Source organism: Phoxinus phoxinus (assembly GCF_949152265.1).
Source record: "Phoxinus phoxinus genome assembly, chromosome: 13".
In the NCBI taxonomy this organism is placed as follows: Eukaryota; Metazoa; Chordata; class Actinopteri; order Cypriniformes; family Leuciscidae; genus Phoxinus; species Phoxinus phoxinus.
Genome location: NC_136888.1, coordinates 12,813,583 through 12,835,151, shown reverse-complemented (window position 1 = coordinate 12,835,151; position 21,569 = coordinate 12,813,583). Strand labels below are relative to the sequence as shown.

The 21,569-nt window shown below is 37.7% G+C and overlaps 2 protein-coding genes across 2 annotated transcripts in view; one reads left to right on the top strand and one right to left on the bottom strand.

Moving 5' to 3' along the window:
• Positions 1 to 4,031: 4,031 nt before the first annotated feature.
• On the bottom strand, positions 4,032 to 9,674 carry tfb2m (transcription factor B2, mitochondrial). Its single transcript, XM_079632996.1, has 9 exons — positions 9,529 to 9,674; positions 8,565 to 9,024; positions 8,394 to 8,485; positions 6,848 to 7,001; positions 6,561 to 6,709; positions 5,925 to 6,014; positions 5,757 to 5,819; positions 4,835 to 4,986; positions 4,032 to 4,730 (listed from the first exon to the last, which is right to left on the bottom strand). Exons 2-9 carry the CDS (start codon positions 9,001 to 9,003, stop codon positions 4,544 to 4,546), a joined length of 1,326 nt encoding a protein of 441 aa, XP_079489122.1. The 5' UTR covers positions 9,004 to 9,024; positions 9,529 to 9,674; the 3' UTR covers positions 4,032 to 4,543.
• A 203-nt stretch (positions 9,675 to 9,877) lies between these two features.
• smyd3 (SET and MYND domain containing 3) overlaps positions 9,878 to 21,569 on the top strand; it is a 164,810-nt gene continuing 153,118 nt past the window's right edge. Inside the window, exon 1 of the mRNA XM_079633873.1 lies at positions 9,878 to 10,147. Within this exon, the coding sequence (XP_079489999.1) occupies positions 9,984 to 10,147 (164 nt within the window). The 5' untranslated portion in view covers positions 9,878 to 9,983. The remainder of the gene's footprint in view (positions 10,148 to 21,569) is intronic.

The following is a 21,569-nucleotide window of genomic DNA, read 5'->3' as shown; positions in this document are numbered from 1 at the left end:
CCTAAATAAACGAATATACAAATTTCTTTTAAGTAACATTATAATAAATTAAACATAAAAAGCAAAGATCAGAACATTTAATGAACAAAACCGAGTTCTGTACATGCAGACAGTCGAAAGCCGGGCGATAAAGGTCGGGAACTTTTAAATCAAATAAAAAACTAAACAGTGCGAGCGAGGCTACATTAACGTTAGTCACATTAGAAAATGAAGTTGTAGGTTGTGTTTGAATACGTAGGCTATCTTATTTAGCTGAGGTAATGTTAGGCTAAATAAAACGCAATACTCACGTATCTCTGATTGATGATGAATGAGACAACACACAATGAGCCCAACGGCCGTCGGGCGGTTGAAATTTAAAAGGCTGATTTTCGCGCTTCAGGGCAGTGACGAGTACATTAGTCCAGTGGTTGCCAGACACCCTCGGCAGGCACAACCATGGCCCTAAACGGTGTTTAATGTCAACATTTTGATAACGCTAACACAACCTTCACTACATTGCCTACAAGCCTACATTGTGCCAACGTTCTGTGTTTGCTGGGTAGGCTGGCTATGTAATCATTAAAGTGTGTATGTCAGGTTACATTTTTTTTTTAGATATATTAAATAAGGGTTAGATGTCTGAGTGAAAATGTAATTAGCATTAAAATTATTACTGTAACTGCCCTGCAATAAGATATATAGCCATTTCTGTCAAGATCATATTTTAAAAACAAGGGCTGAGCTGTGACGTCATACAAGGGAGTCGCGCCAACAAAGTTCTATTGAAGTATGGAGAGTTTTGAGTCTGAGGAGATCCAAAATCCCCCTCAAACCTATACGATGGCCCACAGCCATACAATTTTGAGCCTCCCAGGCGGGAGACAGATGAGGAGCCAAACAGAAATCAAATAATTCCTATCGAAGAAATATCTGGTGTGAAGAGAAGCAGTGGAGAGTTGGTCAGGTGTCTGGTAGGTAGTATAGGCATAACTTAGCGGTGGAACGGTACATGTATTCGTATTGAACCGAAACGTTACGGGCGTCACGGTTCGGTGCTTGAATATACACGGAGAATACACGGTATAAAAATAAATAAAACTCGCGTGCAAATTAATTCATGCGGAACTAACGTTGGCTTACTGTTATACGCGGGTTATTTAGGGACACCTAATCTGTAGCTCCGCCTTAGCTCTGAAGCTCCGTGGCTATAATGAACAGCCTGCGGTGTCAAGATTGCAATGCTGGAATATGTTGGTGTGTGTGTGTGTGTGTGTGTGTGTGAGTGAGTGAGAGAGACGCGGGCGCGATCGACTGCTTCAGTAGCACCGTAGGCACCGCATCAGCTGTCAGTCTCACTCGGGTTTTAAATCCCATTTTATAACTCATGAGATCTCCAACCGCGTAGTCCTTCTCAGTGAAATGGGCGCTGCAAATGACCGAAGCAGCACTGAAGTCAGCGCGTTTGGTCCGAACAAAGTTGACCCAGGCACGGACACAGTGGACTCTGTGACCGATTTTAACGGTGTTTTTGCACACAGCACAAACGCAGTAATTCACCATCGTGAAAATACGCCTGCGTATACTAACTACCTAACTTAAATAACTAAATAAATGTCCTAATAACTAATTCTCTCGCTCTATCACTCGTACAATTATCAACACAACTCAGCGAGCTGGGGAGACGTCTCCCTGTTATGACGTCAAACGATTCGTTTGGGGGGAGGGGCAGTTTTCAGTGAGGACTGAAAATAACGAACTTTTTCATCTTATATTCTGCCTTTAGGTATCGAAAAACATACAAAACAATACATCAACTTGTCAAACTTGTATTTCCCCTAACTATTTTGTGTTAATCATAATTAAAAATTTAACCTGACATACACACTTTAAACAAACAATGCTACACTAACTCCAGAGGTTTTTTAGATTCTGTCTTTTAACATTTATAAGTCAAAACAGCAGTTGCTCAACATGCTATGTAAAAGGAATTAAGTAATGGTTAACGCACCAATACTGAAACATTCAAAGCATATAAGTTACCGCCTAACAAGCTATAGGTAGCCTATAATGCAAGATTGAGTCCTAAAATGCGAAATAAAGCCAATCTTAGAAGAGACAACCAATCTCATTACTCGATCCAAGAAGAAGAAAAAAACTTCAAAGTTGATAACTATGCAAACAAATATTGTTAAAGTATATTCAAAAATAAAATGTTGTTAATTCATGACTGGAGTTATTTTGGCACAGGTTAGCACAATGTTAGAGACTTAATCCTTTGTGGATTGGTCACCTGAACTGTCTGTAAGTTTGGTCAGACGGGAGGCCCACTGTAGGAATCTTTGAAGAGTCCATCCATGGTATCATAAAGCAAGTGATGGTGACCTCTGGTGTTGATCAGATGGAACTGATGCTATGGTATCGCTGTCATATCCATGTTCACACCAGCTCTTCTGTAAAGGATGACCCTGGTAGTCGATCTTCTTCATCTTGCCCACTCTTACCCTGAGTCTGAGAACAGCAAGCATATCCCCATTTGAATGCAGAGGGTAACGGGAGGCGTTTTCAAAGCTTCTAGTGACAAAGACTCCAGGACCAGAATCAGAAAGAAGCCTTTGCTCATGATCCTCATCGCATTCAATATTGTAGTGCCATGACACATTCCTAGGATTGTTTGCCTCTATGCCAATTTGGTTGAATGTCAACGAAGAAACACTCAGGCCATAAAAGAACAAGAAGAGCTCACAAACACAGATGTCCGAAACATCTTGCTGCTGTATTCCCATGACAGTCTGGTAAACAAACCTTCAGATAAATGTTGCAATACATTAGTTATTTTTGTGGTTTGCTTAAAACAGGGGTGTCTAAACTCAGTCCTGGAGGTCCAGTGTCCTACAGAGTTAAGTTTCAACTTTCCTCAAAACACCTGCCTGGAACTTGGAAGTTTCTAGGATGCTAGGAAGACATTGGCTACATCCACAATCACATATCTTGAGTAGGTATTTTGAACAAGTAATGGACTTTATGCAGAGCATTAAAGGTTTATGCAAGCCTTTGTTTCCTTTGTTCCCATGAGCAGAATTGGACACCCCATGCCTTAAAGTGATAGTTCCAAAATAAACATGATGTTTTCAATCAGGTACATCTATATAATTTCAAACCTGTATTTTATATTATGTATATTAGACCACAAATTAATATATTTTGAAGAATTTATATACGGTACTGTTTTTGTGCATGCAATGAAAGTCACATGGGATCTAAACCATGCCATTGAATGGACAAAAAACATGGGACATTTTTGCAAATAAATTGCCAAAGAATTGTTCCACAGAAGACAGGAAGTAATTTTTTAATGACATGAGGAAAAGTAAACGATGACAGAATTTTCATCAACTATCTAACGATCCGTTCACGTGTCAAATTAATGAAAGACTTGGAAGGTAAAGTAATTATTTATGTGTTCCCTGTAAATTATTTTTGACAGCATTATGATTTCTTAATTCAGAATATGATCAAGATTGCGTAGGTGGATGTGTTCGGGGATATTTGCCAGTTAAAAGTATAACATTTAAAGGCCCATGAACTAAATGACTAGAAAAAAAGATTTGTTCATTTTGAGGAACGAGATCGATCAAGAGTCAATAAAATGATCCAAACGTCCCATCACTACAACTATCCCTTTAAACACAGCACAGACCATAATTGTAACACATCGATCGGTTTATTTATTTTTCCCATAATTAGCTATTTGCATACAGTAAATGCTGCACATTTTAGAGTGGCCTTTTATTGTGGCCAGCCTAAGGCACACCTGTGAGGTGGATGGATTATCTCGGCAAAGGAGAAGTGCTCACTAACACAGATTTAGACAGATTTGTGAACAATATTTGAGAGAAATAGGCCTTTTGCGTACATAGAAAAAGTCTTAGATCTTTGAGTTCAGCTCATGGGGAGAGGGAGAGAGAGAAATGCCCATTTATTTAATTTGAGCCCTTGTCCCTGAGAAACTCTCTGCACATCTCTGTTGATCATGATCCAAAACCAAGCAATTCTCACATTTGTTTGTCGTTTATTAAAAATTCATATATTTAAGTACAGCAAACATGAAAAAAACATTATGGGAGTACATCAAAACAGGCTATGGTAATGTAATCATTATGATTACAAATGGATTTTTATTCCTTTGTTTAAGTTCAATATTTCCTACTTATTATCAAAGAGATCAAGCAGGCATTTGGTGTACTTGTAGTACATGCATACATTTATTGGCTTCTTGGGCGCTGCATGAGAACAGTACCTCTCTAAAAATGTGACAATATCTTTCTTGATACCAACGAAGTCTTCAAACTTTTCCAAAAGGTATCCAACCAGCAGTCACGACAACCAAAACGGTTCTCCAGTGCACAGTTTATTACTAAATACAACCTTATCAAAATGTAAAGTCTTTCATAGACTATCAAGTCTATCTAAATATTAGCAATCATTAAGGATTTGGGTGTTTCTCTTAGTCTTTTATATTTCATCCATGATTAGCTCTGTAGGTAATGCGTCCAAGGTGGTGTTAGGCGTGACCAGTGTGTGTGGTTTCCAGCATCTCCTCATAAAGCCAGCTCTCAGTGAAGTTTCCTGACTGCTCCATTAGCTCAAACAGACGCTTGTACTCATCAGGGTAGACGTCGCCCGTCATTGTGTCGTCGAGGAAGCAGAGCTTTGAATTGAGCTCTGATCCACTGCCAGGACTCCATGAGCTTTGGAAGACAGTAGACCAAAGGTGTGAATGCATACAACCAATCATATATGTTTGTTCACTAAGAAATTCTAGTTTGTATACAAATACAGGTAATAAACTTACTTGATTTGTTCAATCAATCTGCGTTTCCTTTTAGCAAGGCATTGTTTCACCATCAAAACCAGAGTGCTGCCATTCAAGGGAGTTAGGTGAGAGTTAAACAAGTCCTCACGTGGGGTTATCCGCACCAAACACAGGTTATCACTCTGGGAAGTCTGTGGGGGGAAAATAAGGGCAAAAAAAAAAAGCTTAACTTTTGTAGAGGACATCAACCTCTTCATTCAAGAAATTGGACTTGCAGCCAATGCTATTTTTCAAATAAACTTTATTTTTTTCCTTCTTCGATGCAATGATGCATAAATGTGATTAAAATTGACAGTAAAAACATTTGTTACATAAGCCTGCCTTTGATTTGTCAGAGGTGCGGTGTGGCGCTTCACGGTCGGAGCCCTAGGAGGCCAATTTTTTCAAACCGGTTCTCATAAATGCCGCACGTTCTTCTGGGCAAAAAGCGCCTACGTGTCTATTGCTTTGTGTAGGTAATCTCATTGCAATCATAAGTCACAGAGAATTTAGTTTTTCTTAGTCGTCCATTTAGAATCGTGGGAGAATTGTGATCTCTACTTTAAACAATATGTATCCACAATCGTGCAGCTCTAATACACAGTACTAACATTACAGACTCAAAGTACACATAACAGACTAATGTTTCTCAGCTCATTTTAAGATAGAAGACATTACCTGCAATTCATTAACTGAGTGATAAATCTGAGCTTATTCAGTGAGGAAAATAAGTTGCCTATCTTTTGTTCAGACCAATGACTTGTATGATCAATTCAGACTGATTCAAGAAGAACCACAAATAAAATCCTAAACAAATTGGACAGAGGGATGCGAGGACGACACAGTGCCTCTCCTGGTTTACTAATACAATATAATCAGATGAAGAATCCTAGAGTGATATTACTTGCATAAACATACTTACAGTGCTCTTTGATGTGGACTTTTTATTACTCCTGGTTATAGTCAGAAAGGATGACAATGGCTCCTGGAAATGAGGATAAAGCAGAAATACAGTACAAACATATTAATCACTTTTTGATCAATTATTCCCAGAAAAAGGTAACACATAAATAATAATAAAATGTCTCACCTCATGCAGTAACTCAATATCACAGGCCATCTGCCAGAGAACACTGAAAGCTAGGTAGTTCTTATAATCTTTTGGACGGGTCACTAGTTTCTGTAAGAGAAAAGAAGCATTATTCATACATCGATCCAACTGGAAAGCTTCAACTCCCGCTTCTTATATTGCTCATTATTTACCCTCGTGCAACGTGTAAAAGTTCAAATCTTACAAGCATTCAAGGTCAAATTACTGAAGGGCTGTTTGAAATATTGAAAGACCCCTCTGTTTAGTGCATCCTACTTCATTTACAGGATAACAGCTTTTCAATCAGCACATCTGTGTTGAGGTTATTTACGTGCGGATGCGTATCTGACACAGCGCACACACTATTTTGTAAATTTTAACAAGCTGATAGAAAAGTATTCTACAAATATTCCATAGTTTCATTTAATTTCATTCCATAGTACCCAATTTAAACATCTGGCAGCATAAATGGCTTGGCTTCATTGCTGTCATTAGTTGTCAACCATATCCAAAACCTGTCATCTTCAAGCTATTGAGAGTTTAATTTGCAGACTCTCATTTTGCTGGAATTTGCCTTTGCACTGTGATGTACAACATAAAGAAATAACCCTTTAAACTTAGTACATGTGAACTCACCGTGTATTCATTCTTGGTGATGAACATGATCAACTCCACACGTCCGTAGTGGAAAATAGAGCGGCGCTCAAACAGGTTGTAAATCAGCTTCCACAATATGCTCTTCTCATTCCTGTGTGAGAAGATCCCCACGATCTTCACCGGGACATCTGTATCAGAAATGGAAAGACAGAAAAAGCATTATCCAAACCACATTTATGCCTCGCTTATAATGATTGTTTACTCATCCTTGTGCTATTGGTGTCTTTCTTTATTTTCACATTAATCTGAATATTTGGGACACTAACCTGCTGACCAAGGTACCTCAGAGATGGATAGGTCAGAGAAGAGCTTCTCCGAGTACATGGCTGGTGGTTTCATGCTGCCGTTGCCGATGGGATCCAGTTTGAAGAAGTCACAATGAACCACATCCAGTTGCCCTTCCAGTTTGCTCTCCAGGTCCTTTAACACCAAGGGTTATTTTAGGGGTGGTAAACAGTTGGGGAGAAAATCGGATGCGCGTCAGTATACTGGATTTGTGCAAAGGGCCGTTTACACGATACCATTTTCAACTAAACACGTAAAACTTTACACGCTTTGGCCGTTTATTTAAACAACAATGGCGTTTTGGGGGCCTGAAAACGCAAACTTTTGAAAACAGGTTTCAATGTGCTAGTTTAGAAAAATTATACCATCGTTGTCTCCGTGTGTAAACTACAAAAATTTGAAAACGGTAACGTCATGCGCACGCGTATTACATATTCAAAGTCTATGGGCAGATGTTTCTTTACAAAGTACTCATACTGAGCAAAATACAGTATTTTAATAGTTTTCGCAGATATGTGTGAACAGGGATCATTTTGACAATGGTGACGTCTGTATGCAAAAAATACAAAGGAAAAAACTTTTCCATTTTTAGTACATTGCCTTCATGTAAATGTACCCTTAAAGTTACAGCAGCTTAATAAACCTGCTATTGTTGTTAATATGAATCAAACCAAAAAAGAGAAATAGTGAAAACCTCTCACTACTCTTGACAGAATAACTTTTGTAGCTTTAATAAGATTTTATGCATATTTAATTAATTCAGTCAAGAATAATTATGCAGTTGTTGTTTTTTTACATTTTATTATTCAATTTGTTTCTTGAATGCTGCTGTTAAACAGACCTACTGTACCTGAAAAATTTAAATCATTTCATTTAATTTGTCTTTTTCTTACATAATATTTAGCCTATGGTTTGTATATTTGAATAACTAAGTAATACAATTAAAACAAAGTGAAATAAGCTGAAAATTCAACTTTGCATCACAGGAATAATTTCCCTTTTAAATTATAATAATATTTAATTTTAATCCCTCTATTTTTGATCATATAAATGCAGCCGTAGTGTGACACTTTTGAACTGTAGTGTACATTTTATATATACTTTTATTACTCCCTGACTTGGAAAATACACCTTTTTAACAATGCTTAAAAAAAACAAAAAAAACAATGTACTGCGATTCAGTAAGTGAGTGATAAAGATAAAATAAAATATTGCAATAAAAATAAGGTGAGACCAGATATCATGGGTCATATCACTCACCACAACTTTGCCCTAAATTATCTGTCATTCTTTTTTATTTTATGTTTTGTTACCTTGTTTTTTATTTTAAATAGGGACATTAGGTTAGCAGTTCTGCCCAGTAACTTGCAAAAAAGCCTTAAACATGAAAAACAATCGTGATCCTGCATGAAACAATCGTGATATGATATTTCTGCCATATAGCCCACCCCATGTTATTTATTAGTAAATGAGTTCAGTAAAATCTGACAGTGAGTAGAATGAGATAAGATAATTTCAGATGTCTACCTGCAGCTCAGGAAGGAAGTTTGCTTCACTTTCCAACGCAACTACTCTTTGAGCCCCACGGTTCAGCAAAGCGCGTGTCAATACGCCAGGACCTGCGGACAGAGACAAACCCCGCATGAATACATCGACAAAATACTGATGCCATTCAATTAGCAGTTGACAGACACACACCTGGGTTACACTCAAATATAACAGCTTTCCCGTCCTCTATGTCTCCGGCGAGGTGGTCGGTCACGATTCTTGCGAGGGAAGGGTCTACGATGAACCGTCTCAGGTGTTTACAAGCTAGGGCTTTCTGCGTGTTCTCATCCACATCGCCCAAATCTAACGGGTCGTACCGGCAGAGCGGGCGAAACTGACCCAGCAGAGGCAAGGCAACAGCGGAGAGGTTCCTCTGAACGCCTCCTGAGGATGGAGTAATGAGCTCTGGTTTGCCCACCTGAGCCGGGGTCTTCCTTGAGCCGGAGGAGAATGAGTCTGGAGAGCAAGTTCTCGCAGATGTGGACAAAGTACTGTGTTTAGTCAAAGGCAAAGGAGCCGCAGATCTTGATGTTCCACAGAGAGTTCTTAAAGTCAGGACGAAGAACCTACATCCTCCACACGCCGCCATGATGACCAACAAGCCTGAAACCTGAAATCATAAGATATACATTTAAATTGCAAATCCAACTCTGAACAGTTTTATGCATCGATCTATAACTTTTCTGTACATACTGCATTCATGACATTTTACTGTATTGGGCTAAAACAAAGTACTATTAACTGTAACATAATAGTAGCTTAACTTAACTAGAAAAATGTTATTTTAAAAAATCCTTATATTTTCTGTTCAAATGTGTGTGGGAGGAAACCTTGATATAAATTATAAACATAGCCATTTAACATTGGCTATATCTGAATAGACTGATTAGGCTTAGTTCAACAAGGATATTTAAGTAGGTTTTATAAACATGGCTTAGAAAAAAGCAATACTGGTGTGCATCTTGAGACAAAACAGTGGCAATGACATATTACATGACCATTACATGACCATTACATTACGCTTTTGCAGCAAACGTCCTCGTTAACTATCTGTCTCTCCTCCACATGTAGATTTTTAGTTTGAGATTTTAAGACAATTTGAACCCAAACTAACCTCAAGTGATGCGATTCTTGTCCACAGGATCTACATTAATGGATCGCATTGAAGCTGCGCAACACGCGCGTCCGTGACATTGAGCCCCGCGTGCTGTTGACCCGACGCTGACGCTGATCCTATTGGCGAGGCGCACTACGTACGTCATGTCGCCGCGACGTCCCAACATATAATGCTGATCAGGAGTGCGTCAGATTTGCGCAATCTGAAATGTGTTACTTTTTTTTTTTTATGTGCAGTAAGCATTCGTCTCAATATAAACTATTTAAAACACATATAGAAATGATAATGAAAATATATGTTTTGTAGTGAAATAATTTTTTTGAGTTTCAGATGTTTTTAACAACCTGCGCAGTGCCGTGGCAAGTTGACTGTCATGAATACAAACAGGGGGCATTCATAATGTGTATGTACTGTATGTAGACACATGGACGCTCAGTGTGGGTGATATTGTTATGATGGATGTGAATATAGAGCGGTTTGTCAGTGAGGGTAAAGGAAATGGTTTGCGTGCTCTGCGTGGATTCAAACCCGGTGAAGTGATCCATTCATGCGAGCCGTTTGCATTCTGCATAGCCAGGGATTTCTTGAAAACCACCTGCCAAAGTTGTCTCAAGAGGTAAGAACACAATTTTCAAACATGTGCTGTTGTACTTTTTGGACATGGTGCGCGATGCCATAAAATTTTGAAGTACCATGTATGTAAATTATAGTGCACGGTCAGTACCATAGTATGTTCCAAAGTACCATGGTATAGCATCAGTACTTATTTGTAAGGGTAAAACGCTTTTAGCAATAGTCTGTCTTTATGCTCCTCTTCTCTTCTGCCGTAAGATAATGTTTTCGTGAATATGAAATGAAGAGTTTGCGAAATGCCAATACAAGTGTAATGCATGACATTTCTGAGTTTGACCTCCAGGGGGCGTTGCTGCCGTTTCTCTGATGTTGCTGCACCTTGAATTAATTTACATGGACTGTTGTTTTTTGTTTTTTGTTGGTCAACTAAAAGAGTGCGAAAGGACGCTGTTTACATACCTAGATAAAATAATATATAGCATAAAGACTATCTAAAGTCCCTCTTTGGATAATAAAAATAGCCCTAGCTAATATGCACAAAGTTTACTTTTGGCGACGTCAATTTTAGCAAATTTCGACTCTCGATTTATTGGCTAAATTGATAAAATCTAAAACTAAATCAGTTTTAGTAGTGCATTTTTATTTATTTATTATTATTGAAATACCTGTTTGTGCAGTTTTTCAATATGAATTAATTTTAATTAATTTTATATAACAAATATTTTAACAAGTATTATACTGTATACGTTTGATAACACTTTAGTTTAGGGTTCAGTTCTCACCATTGGTTGTTTATTAGCATGCATATTACTAGGATATTGGCTGTTTATTAGTACTTATAAAGCACATATTAATGCCTTATTCTGCATGACCATATTCTACATCCCTTAATCATAACCAATACCTAAACTTAACAACTAGTCTAGCTACCTTACTAACTATTAATAAGCAGTAATTAGGCGTTTACTGAGGCAAAAGTTGTAGTTAATTGTGAGAATTGGCCCCTAAGGTTGTATGGTTTTGATTTCTTAGATTATTTCTTAGATTATCTTGTTGTACATAAGATTTGAATCAAAATTGAATCACACACACACACACACACACACACACACACACACACACACACACACACACACACACACACACACACACACACACACACACACACACACACACACACACACACACATTATATTCTGAACATAGCCTTTATCTCTTTTTTTAGGTGACATAGATGAGTGCACTGCATCTGTATTGTGTAACATGGCCCAGAGAACGGATATATGATCAGTGAAGTTCACAGAAACCAATTACCACCGAGTCAGAATTAATTTACCAGTTTACTCAAGTTGCACCAACAGAACAGCTAAGCATTAATCTGCTCCAAATACACACCGCATTCAAATTATATAAGCCTCGCTTTTCTATGTTGTGCATCAGAAAAACAGAAGTTTGTTCTGGAGAGAGCAGCTGTTGAGAGTGTTTTCATCACCTTCCCAAATATCACTGTCAGAAGTCATTTTGTTGAAGGTTTCTTCTTGTGATCCAGCGGTCTAGGCTTGTTTGTTGTCTTGTCATCATTGCTATTCATTTTAGACACGTACTGTATTTTCATTTTCAGAGGTGTAATTTTCCCCTCGCCGAGGAGAAAGAGTGTGTAGTAGGATGATGCTGTAATGAGATTTCTAGCAGATGTTTTGTGATTTAATTCACACCAGCTTTACATGCCTGATCATCTCTGACACTTTATTAGAATCAATCTATAAAACTCTCAATGCCGACAAATGCTCATGGATGGTGTGTGTCGAGAAAATCAGTAGACCTCAGCAGAGAGTGTCTAAATGTGCTGAGTGAAATTTGGTATTTGTACAGAATTATTACTCGGCTCTCTGGAATCCTTTTTGCCAAATGCATAAATGTTATATAATGTATGGTTACTGGGTGTTCTGGTGGTTGCTAGCTTTTACCAATAGAGTCTAAGACTCTATATTAGGACCGTGCGATTTCCACAATGCGGAAAATGCAGATGAAATCGCAGAGTCAGAAAAATGGAATTTACTGAATAACTCAGAATGTCACGGAATTTGGAAAATTGTGGATGACCAAATCAAAAGTAGAGATGTACACTTAACCCTCAAGCGTCCTTAACCCTTGATTGGTCCTTCGTGGTAAAAGTATGGTCTATAGGGATCTCCCAGTCACGTGACCCCTGGCCGCGTGTCAGCCATTTTGACGGAATACATCCGTCAGCTACTCAGTGGCAATGCATCTATTATTAAGGGTGTGTAATATATATTATTAGTATATTATTATTATTATACTAATAATATAATTATTTTATAATTAGCCTAAATATTGCAATACTTTGCACTACAGTATTGATATAATTGCGTGCGCAAAATATCTCGATATTGAACAGAATCATTTTTTTCCCCCACCACTATTATTATTAGCGCAGCGGCCGTCAGCTAACTCTTCACATCATGTCATCGCACTTATTAGCATCACAAAAAGATACAAGAGGAAGATAAAGGAATTAGGAATCATATGAAGCACCACAAGTTCTTTTTACAGGCATTAAATGTGTAGAAAAATTTCCTGACATTGACTTCGGTGACATTTACAGCTAACGTTACCTTATTCACTTCCCATCACGCTAATGTTACACCGGAGCTTCATTAAAAGCATACAAAAGCTTAACGTTAGCAGGCTATCGGTATCACGAGTGCGGATGGGTCAGCAACTCTTTGATTTGGACGCCAGCGGGGAAGGATTATTCAATCATCACCGCAAAAGTTGGTCAATGTATTTTTATCACCAAATTATAGTGACGTTACCTGTAATAATCTTTAAACTGAGTTTACAGGGGAAAACACAAAACAAAATCACCTGTTTATTGCCACCAACCACTTGTTTCTCCGTTTTATTTCTTTTGGGATACGGTACAAAGATATTCCTTTTGTATGATCACGTATCTGATCGCATCCAACTGCACAGCATCGCTCGGGCATGATAGGAATATTTCGCCTAGGAATATTACGAGCTGTAGTAGTATCACCGGCGGTTTAGCATTTTCTATTCCGTCAAGATGGCTGCTCTAAATAGCGTGACGTCACGCGGGACGTCCCTATAGTACGAGTGTGTGTAGTATGAATGTAATACTACATTCGCCATGTTGTCATTATCATGTGACCTACAAGCATCAGTTGTGTCGCTTCTCTGCATTCATAAATCCTCTCCCATGGCCTCATGGGATAGTAAAGTGTCCATTGTATGCACACTTCAGAGGGCCTTTCCAAATACCCACACTTGCAGTCTTTGCACTTGACCACTTGTCTTGCATGACGTATTTCCTGTATTCGGACCAAGTGTTCAAGTAGACGTGAACACTGCAAGTGTGTGTAGAACTTTTGATCACCCGTTGAGACGCACTTTATAGTGTTGCAAAAATGCAAGTGTTTGCAGAGCTTTATTTGGATTTTTAAGCATTTTAAAATAAGCTTCTGAATGTCTGGTGGTCAGTAGTCCCTACTTAACAGAAAAGTTGTGGTGCTTCTTATTAAGTGATAAAAAGCAGTTGCTAATGTTGTACAAAATAAACATAGCCTACTCATCTTTGCACCAATAAAATGTCACTTTAAGAATTAGTTTTACTACCAAATTATATGTAATATCTAATTAATTTAACGTGCAGGGGAATGTTTTCCTCACTTTCTCGTGATTTCGGGGCACGCGATTTCCCGAACTTTATGCATGATGGGATACCGCTCCGATGCGGTATAGTGTGTGTTTAGTGTTTAGTGTGTGTTTTGGCATTTTTTAGACATGGGACAGTTTTGCACACTTACTTCCTGTCGCGTGCACACGCTCTCAAGTGGCCAAGATCGCAAATGTGGGTATTTATTTGGAAAGGCCCAGAATCTCGCTGGAAGAAGCTAGGTCATCCGCATACTTTTTCCTCACTCTTTTATGAGTAGCCTACTGTGAATTCAGACATACTTCATTTGTCACATACTGTTTTTCACCTACTAGGCTATACAGTAGGGTAGTATGCGATTTCAGATGCAGCCTCAGTTTCTTCAGCACCCCTAAAATGTGATGCCTTCTTTATCGCTGTTAGCTAATCTAGACAATATCATTCATATATGTCACAACACAAGCAAATGCGCACTATCATTTGCAGAGTGGTCAGATTGGAATAGATGCGATTATAGTGTGATGATCATGAGCTTAATCGCATCAATTTGATTCGAAGTATTGTGTTTACCGTACATGGGGTAAAGTTGAATTGCAATATCGCCTAAATCTCATTATAATCGCATTATCAGGGTGCATGAGTCATTAAACAGTGGGTCTCTTCTCAATTTCATGTGTATCAGAAAAAATACACATCTAGTATAACCAAATTATTTTTATCTTTTTATTTTTATATTAAATAGCGCCACAGACCTTATCACGCAGTTTAGTTGGCTACTTTTAATATGACAATTCACAATGTTTTTGCACAATTTTTTTTATAAATAAACTTGGATGTATTTTCTACACCTATATATTGAACGAAAGATTGTATAATTTATATTGTACTTACAGAAGTGTATGTCATCACCTCAGGTCTAAAAGATGAAATGTCTGTTTGTGATAGAGCCGTCATTTGTTGACATTTCTGTGTTGGTTTGACTCCAAAGTGTCTGTCACAGAACATCAAATATTTCTCGCAGGTAATTTAAGTAGGCCTACTTTATTTATTTATTTATTTATTTTTTAATGAGGTTATGATAATTCTCCCGTGCCATGCACTTGTTTTTAGTGTCATGTTCTGGAGTAAACACACACACACACAGAGACACCCTATGGTATCCATTCTCGCTCTTTTTCTGGTTCTCTCCCTCCTTCTGCTCTCGTTTATTCATCTATTCCCCGTCGAGGTATTAATTGCCATCTGTTTTTTGCCGTTTGGCTGGTTGCGGTGGACGTTCATCATATTTCAGGTATGTCGTTTTCCTGACTCCTGCTCAATGCTTTTCTGAGCGTGACCTTGTGGAGTGGATCTTTCCACTTGAGAGGGAGGGAGAAAGGCAGACAAACAGGCTCAGAAGACAGTCATTTCTGGCCGGGGATTAGTGCTTCAGTCCTGCTGATAACCTGGCTCATCTATAGAGAGCCGTCTGCATGGACTCACCCAGGAGAACACTGTGGATGAAAAGAAACGCCATGGAAACAGAACGTTAATAATCCGCTCAGAAGAGCTCGGTATTGTAATGCTCCCTTAGTGCAGCACTGAATAAGCTGAAAGATGCTTGTGCTGTCACAGAGCTCAAAGAATTTATTTTACAGTGTTCAGAAATGAGCGCTGTACCTCTTTATAGATGATAGTATCAAATGATAATAGTACAATATTTCAATATATACCTTATATTTCAATAAATATTATTTTTTTTATATAGGCAGTGCACACATAGTGGTGAAAAGTTTTTCCTCAATATGCTCACCAAGGCTGCTTTTATTTGATCAAACATTTCTCTGATGTTGCTGCACTTTGAATGATTTACATGGGCTGTTGTTTTTGGTGGAGTATAAGATATGTTTGACCCTAGAGAGTTGTTTACATACCTAGAATAAATTAATCATAATATACTACGAAGGTTCTAGGTGTGCATTTATTTTCAGGGAAACGCACTGCTAAAGTAGTTCCAGGCAGGTCTTGACCGCATTACAGTTCCATATCACTTCGCCAAATAATTTCAGATATTTCAAAGGTCCTTACAGCCTACAACAGCAACAGAACCAAAACCCACAACGACACTGACCAAGCAAATGGATATAGTAGACAATAGGATAAAAACGACATATTATTTCCAAGTTTTTTTTTTGTCACAAAATTACGTTTTATTATGTATTATGCATTTATCTATTATAGAAAAGCACATCTCTCTTTCTCTGGCTCTCTCTCCCACTCAAACTCTCTCTCTCTCTCTCTCTCTCTCTCTCACACACACACACACACACACACACACACACACACACACACACACACACACACACACACACACACACACACACACACACACACACACACACACACACACACACACACACACACACTCTACTCAGTGTTGTCAGCGCTGCTCTGACGATTTTATCAGTAAAATAGTTTGGCAACTTAAAAATCTAAATTATGTTTTGGATTTAGCAACGGATGTTTGGGATTATATGCGTAAGAAAAAAACCTGTCAAATATTTTGAAATGCATAATATCTGAACAATGTCGTGGGGTGTGGTAACCGTAGGATAAGTGGAATAATTGCTGACGGGTATAATGCACACCCGAGGTGGTAATGCGGCCACGACGATACCAATTGTTTGCTTTTCTTTAGGGGAAAAAAGTCCTCTCCCAAAAACTACTGGAAACACTCTTATTTGGTAGATTGCTATAATAATAGAGGTTAACATTAACTGAGATCAACCTATTATATTCAGCTGCTATTTATTTTCAGATAGGCCTAGCTACAATACTGTTGCACATAAGTAGTTTTCATAAACACTTGTCTTTATGACAAATTTATTCAAACAGTAAATAAGCTCAAAGTGTTTTCACCGTAGGTTGTTATGCTTTTTTTCTGCTTTAGTATGCTCACAAAGACGAATAACTCACTCAAACTCAAACTCAAATCCAAAAATCCAACAAAGAACTGAATGAACAGGGGACTTAAATAAACAGAGGAGCTAATGAGTTAATTAATAGATCAACAGGTGAACGGAATCATTAACCCAGGGAACAAACTGGTACATAGGAAAAAAACATAATTATTATAGCTATCTAATGAACTATGAATATTGGATAACTTTCTCAATGAAATGCAAGGTTGTTCACAAGCTGTTTTATTGACATCTTTTCGCGGTTGAAACACTAATTGAGCGATTACATGATTCATTTAGAAAGTTTTACTGTATTTTTCAACATACCCTCTGATGTTCTTGCATGTTTTTCCATGCTTTAACTTGTATTAAAGTGGAAGAAAAGACATGCGCTCCGTGCTGCTTGAACTGAGGCGCTACAGCGATCTGTCACATTTAAGAGCGTCAAAATGCCATTTATTGTTTGAATTTTGTGCTAAAAGGAACAAAATTGGAAAGCTGCGACATTGTTTCTTATCAGAAGTAAAAGAAAAAAACCTCTTTGCAATTATTATATGGAAGGCACTACAAATAATGTTTGGTGTAGGGAAGAACCGCGGGCCTGCAACTCTGGCTGGGTGATTTTGATTCATAGGGTCAAATACAGCCCACTTTAACGTCACTGTTGTTTTTTTAACTGCTAATGCGTTATTGTTGCGTTAACTTTGACAGAACTAAATTCAACACACTACATTTTTTTTACACAGTGTTAGTTGGAGTCTGACATGTTTTTCTGCCCTCTGTTGATTTACAGGATAATTGGCACTGATCGTCGGCTGTTATAGTGAAACTAATTGCTTTTATTAATTGCTTTTTTATACTCCAGTCAAATATTAATTTCCAGCAAGGTCCTTTGTCTTATTGATCAGTGGTCGTTCTTCAACCAGTTTTTCCAGTCTAATAGTGCTTCCAGACAATGCAAACTGATACACCTCTTGATGGAAGTAAATGTCGTGATGTTATTTCCATCAAGAGGTGCATCATTCTTTTGGTCAAGATCTTGTATTGACAATGCAAGAGTCCAGCACTCTGTAAAGTCTCCTCCAGCACATCCCAAAGACTTTCAATGAATTTAAGGTCTGGACTCAGAGGAGCCGATTCATGTGAGGAAATTATTCTTCATTCATCTTGACATTGTAATCCTGGAATATGGCCATGATGTGTCTTCCTACACGGTTGTTTAAGAAATGAAAAGCTATACACTCCATCAATTAGAGTTAGAAGAACTGTTGCCAAAGATATAACATGCTAGAAAGAAACATAATAACCACTGCAATAATGATCCAATCAAGCGACATTTGTTTTGTCTGGGCAGTGTATTTACGAATATTAGATATTTATGAGAATTGGAAGGTGATGTAACGAGCCTGATTAGAAATCGTATCTCCCACATGAGCACCCGGGGCTCATTATGTACATGTGCTGCTAACTAACTACTAAGCCATGGCTCTAGCAGTGTTTATGCATGTTTGAATTGTTAATGACATGAATGGGCTAAATGAATCAATATCAGTCACTGACTCTTGTCTTGAGTATCCTTCAGATGCATGACATTGATGTTGTGTCGTAGCATTTTTCTGTTCCTAACCATGATTGATGAAACTGCTGTTTTATGCTATTCTACTGATAGCAATGCAACAGATGCTGTAGACTTGCTCTCTCGGGCTTAATTTAGAAGTAATGATGTCCGCGATACAGCATAAGTTTATGCATTAAGTCGTATGCATTGAGATGAATATTGTACCGCAAAGGTTAATATGGTGTACCTGCTATGTAAGATGAATTAGTTTTCTCAGGAATAATTCAGAGACCATAAGATGCATTGCTTTAGTAAAGACTCGTGCACGATCCCATGTGTGTAATGGGCTTTCAGTGCAAAATAATTAAAGCCTATTTTCCGCTGTCACTCTTGCAGCAAGTGTCATACCCTTCAACGGCACGTTGAGACAATTACACCCTGGTGATGAAATGCAATATCTCTTGACCTTGGTTGAAGGTAAAGTAAACAGTGTGTAATGCACGACTGCTTCCCTATTGAACCACTCATTTTCAATTACAGTAGCCAGGAGTCATGCTGAAATGTTAACCATTTTAACAGCTTTACAAAGTGTGTATATATATATATATATATATATATATATATATATATATATATATACAGTGCCTAGAATAAGTTTAGACACATGCTAAAGTTGACTAAAAAAAGGAATAAAAAAATAATCTTTTAGAAATTCATCTTAATGCCTTAATTTAAAAATGAGGAAAACTCCAAACTTTAAGGACACCAATTTTCTTTGTGAATGAATAATATAGTAATAAATAAATGTTCTTCCTTAAAATACAGGGTGCATAAGTCAGGACACCCCTATGTTAAATTCCCATAGAGGCAGGCAGATTTTTATTTTTAAAGGCCAGTTATTTCATGGATCTGCAGGGATACTCTGCATCCGGATAAAGTTCCCTTGGCCTTTGGAATTAAAATATCCCCACATCATCACAAACCCTTCACCATACCTGGAGATTGACATGGTTTTATTTCAGTCAGCCTAATAGCTGGTTTAATTTGCATTGATTTGATCTTATGGAAAGTACCTTAAGGGAAAGATTAATTTCCAAAAGATGATTGTTTTATTCCTCTTTTAGGCAACTTTAGCATGGGTGTGTTCACTTATTCTAGGCACTGTATATAGTATATATATATATATATATATAGGCTATATACAAATAATTAAATATAAATATAATAAAATGTTATTATATACAATACTGTATATAATTTTTTTTAGCTCTGTTGTGAGATGTCTTACTACAATCTACAATAGCCAACAGATACAGAATATGATGTCATACAGTAAAAAAAAAAAAACATTGCTGGGAGCAAATAGTAGAGAGCCGCTTGCTTCATAAACTAATCACTTGGGTTTATTTATTTGAGAAACCAAGAGGGGCATTTTAAAATAAATTAGGGCAACATCAAAGATGAGGGTAATTGCTATACTCGCCTCTCTTGAATGTCTGTTTATTTCTAATGAGCACAAATGACTGTGGGTGGAAACATTAAGGAGTTGGTTAATGTGTTCCTCCCCGTCCCAGCATGTGTCCAGCAAATAAACAAACCATTACATCCCCCTTTTATGATAGAGGATGACTAGAGGTGTGTTATGGGGTCATGTTGGGTCTGCACAGAATAGGTGTCTATGGATTTTAGGTCTTTAATGATATGGATTATGGGTTTGCATGAAGTCGTATGCACACCTTAATCGTGAAGAAATTCGCAGCTAGGCTTTTTTTCAAAGGCTCTTCATGTTTTATCAGTGAAATGGTTCTGTCTTATCGCACCTTCCTGCTCTTTGATGCCTTGCTAATATGTGGCTATCAAAATAGTTGGTTCCATTTGAGATGTCTTTCACATGTGACTTTACTGAGAATGTGCCTGTAAAGCAGAATGGAGCCATTTTTGCAGCGCAGGTCTCTGGTCACCAGTTGCTTTGATGCTTTCCGTCTGTGCCTGTTCTTTAAATCCGCCATCTGTTCTCACGGAGCGACGCTCCTCGTTTTCAGACCTCTCTTCCTGTATACGATCTGTGAACCAGCGGCTCCGTCGCAGCATATTAACTTCACGGGTTTGTTCTGTGCAGTTTTGTAAGGGAACATCTGTTCTTGAATCATTTGTTACGGAATTATAAGGCAAACAATCTAAAGTTTCGTGCATGTGCAGCACTTCTGCGGCGTAGATCAGATGTAAATTCTTTCTATAAATTCATGAATGCATAATTTATTGATGCATTAGCCATGACAGACAGGCCTATTTGATGAAACGCCAGCCGTGAAACATGTGAGTAGCTGCTTCAATCTAAATGTAAGATTGATTAGAGTGCTGTAAACACAAAGCGTGACATGAAAGCCAAACATGAGTGTTTAAAGCCCAGCATGCTGGTGTCAGTTTAAACACACACATAAATACATACATACATACACACAATATTTATATATGTATGTATATATATATATATGTTTGTGTTTGTGTTTGTGTGTGTGTGTGTGTGTGTGTGTGTGTGTGTCGCCAACATTTGATAGGATTGTCTTGGTTTTAATGCTACAGTTATAGTCCCTTAGAAAGCACTTTAATGGATGTTTTTTTCAACTATTTAAAACTAAACTTTTAAAACTAAATAAAAATAAAGATAAGATAACCAATAAATATTATTAAATATAGGCAATATTAATAATATATACTGTTTAGAGTTTTTTCTCCAGAAAACACTTAAGTGGATGCATAGATAGATAGATAGATAGATAGATAGATAGATAGATAGATAGATAGATAGATAGATAGATAGATAGATAGATAGATAGAAGATAGATAGATAGTGTACCATATTCATATACTGTCTAAATACCGTATACTATATTGTACTTTATACTGTCCTGTCTAAATTGCTGTAATAGAACTGCAGTAGAATTACCCTGGTGGGGTACATGGTCATTTTATTTAGCTTTTTTGTAAGGGACTTTAATCCTAGTGTTCATTTGACACACTTTCAGGTTTTTGGTGAACAGCTTCTTCTCCTCTGGTCTCTCAGGCAGATCAGGATAATGCCATCGATCTGTACTTTTGTCATGAATGACGTGTTGGATTACTTTCCAGCACCTCTTTGAACTAAATTCAAGATGATGCACTAAGTGCCATGGCAACAAGACTTACTCATTGTATCGTGAGCAAATGCATTTGTGAAAACATCCATCATGCTATGCTACTCGTATAGAAGAAACCTGTGACCTTGAGCATC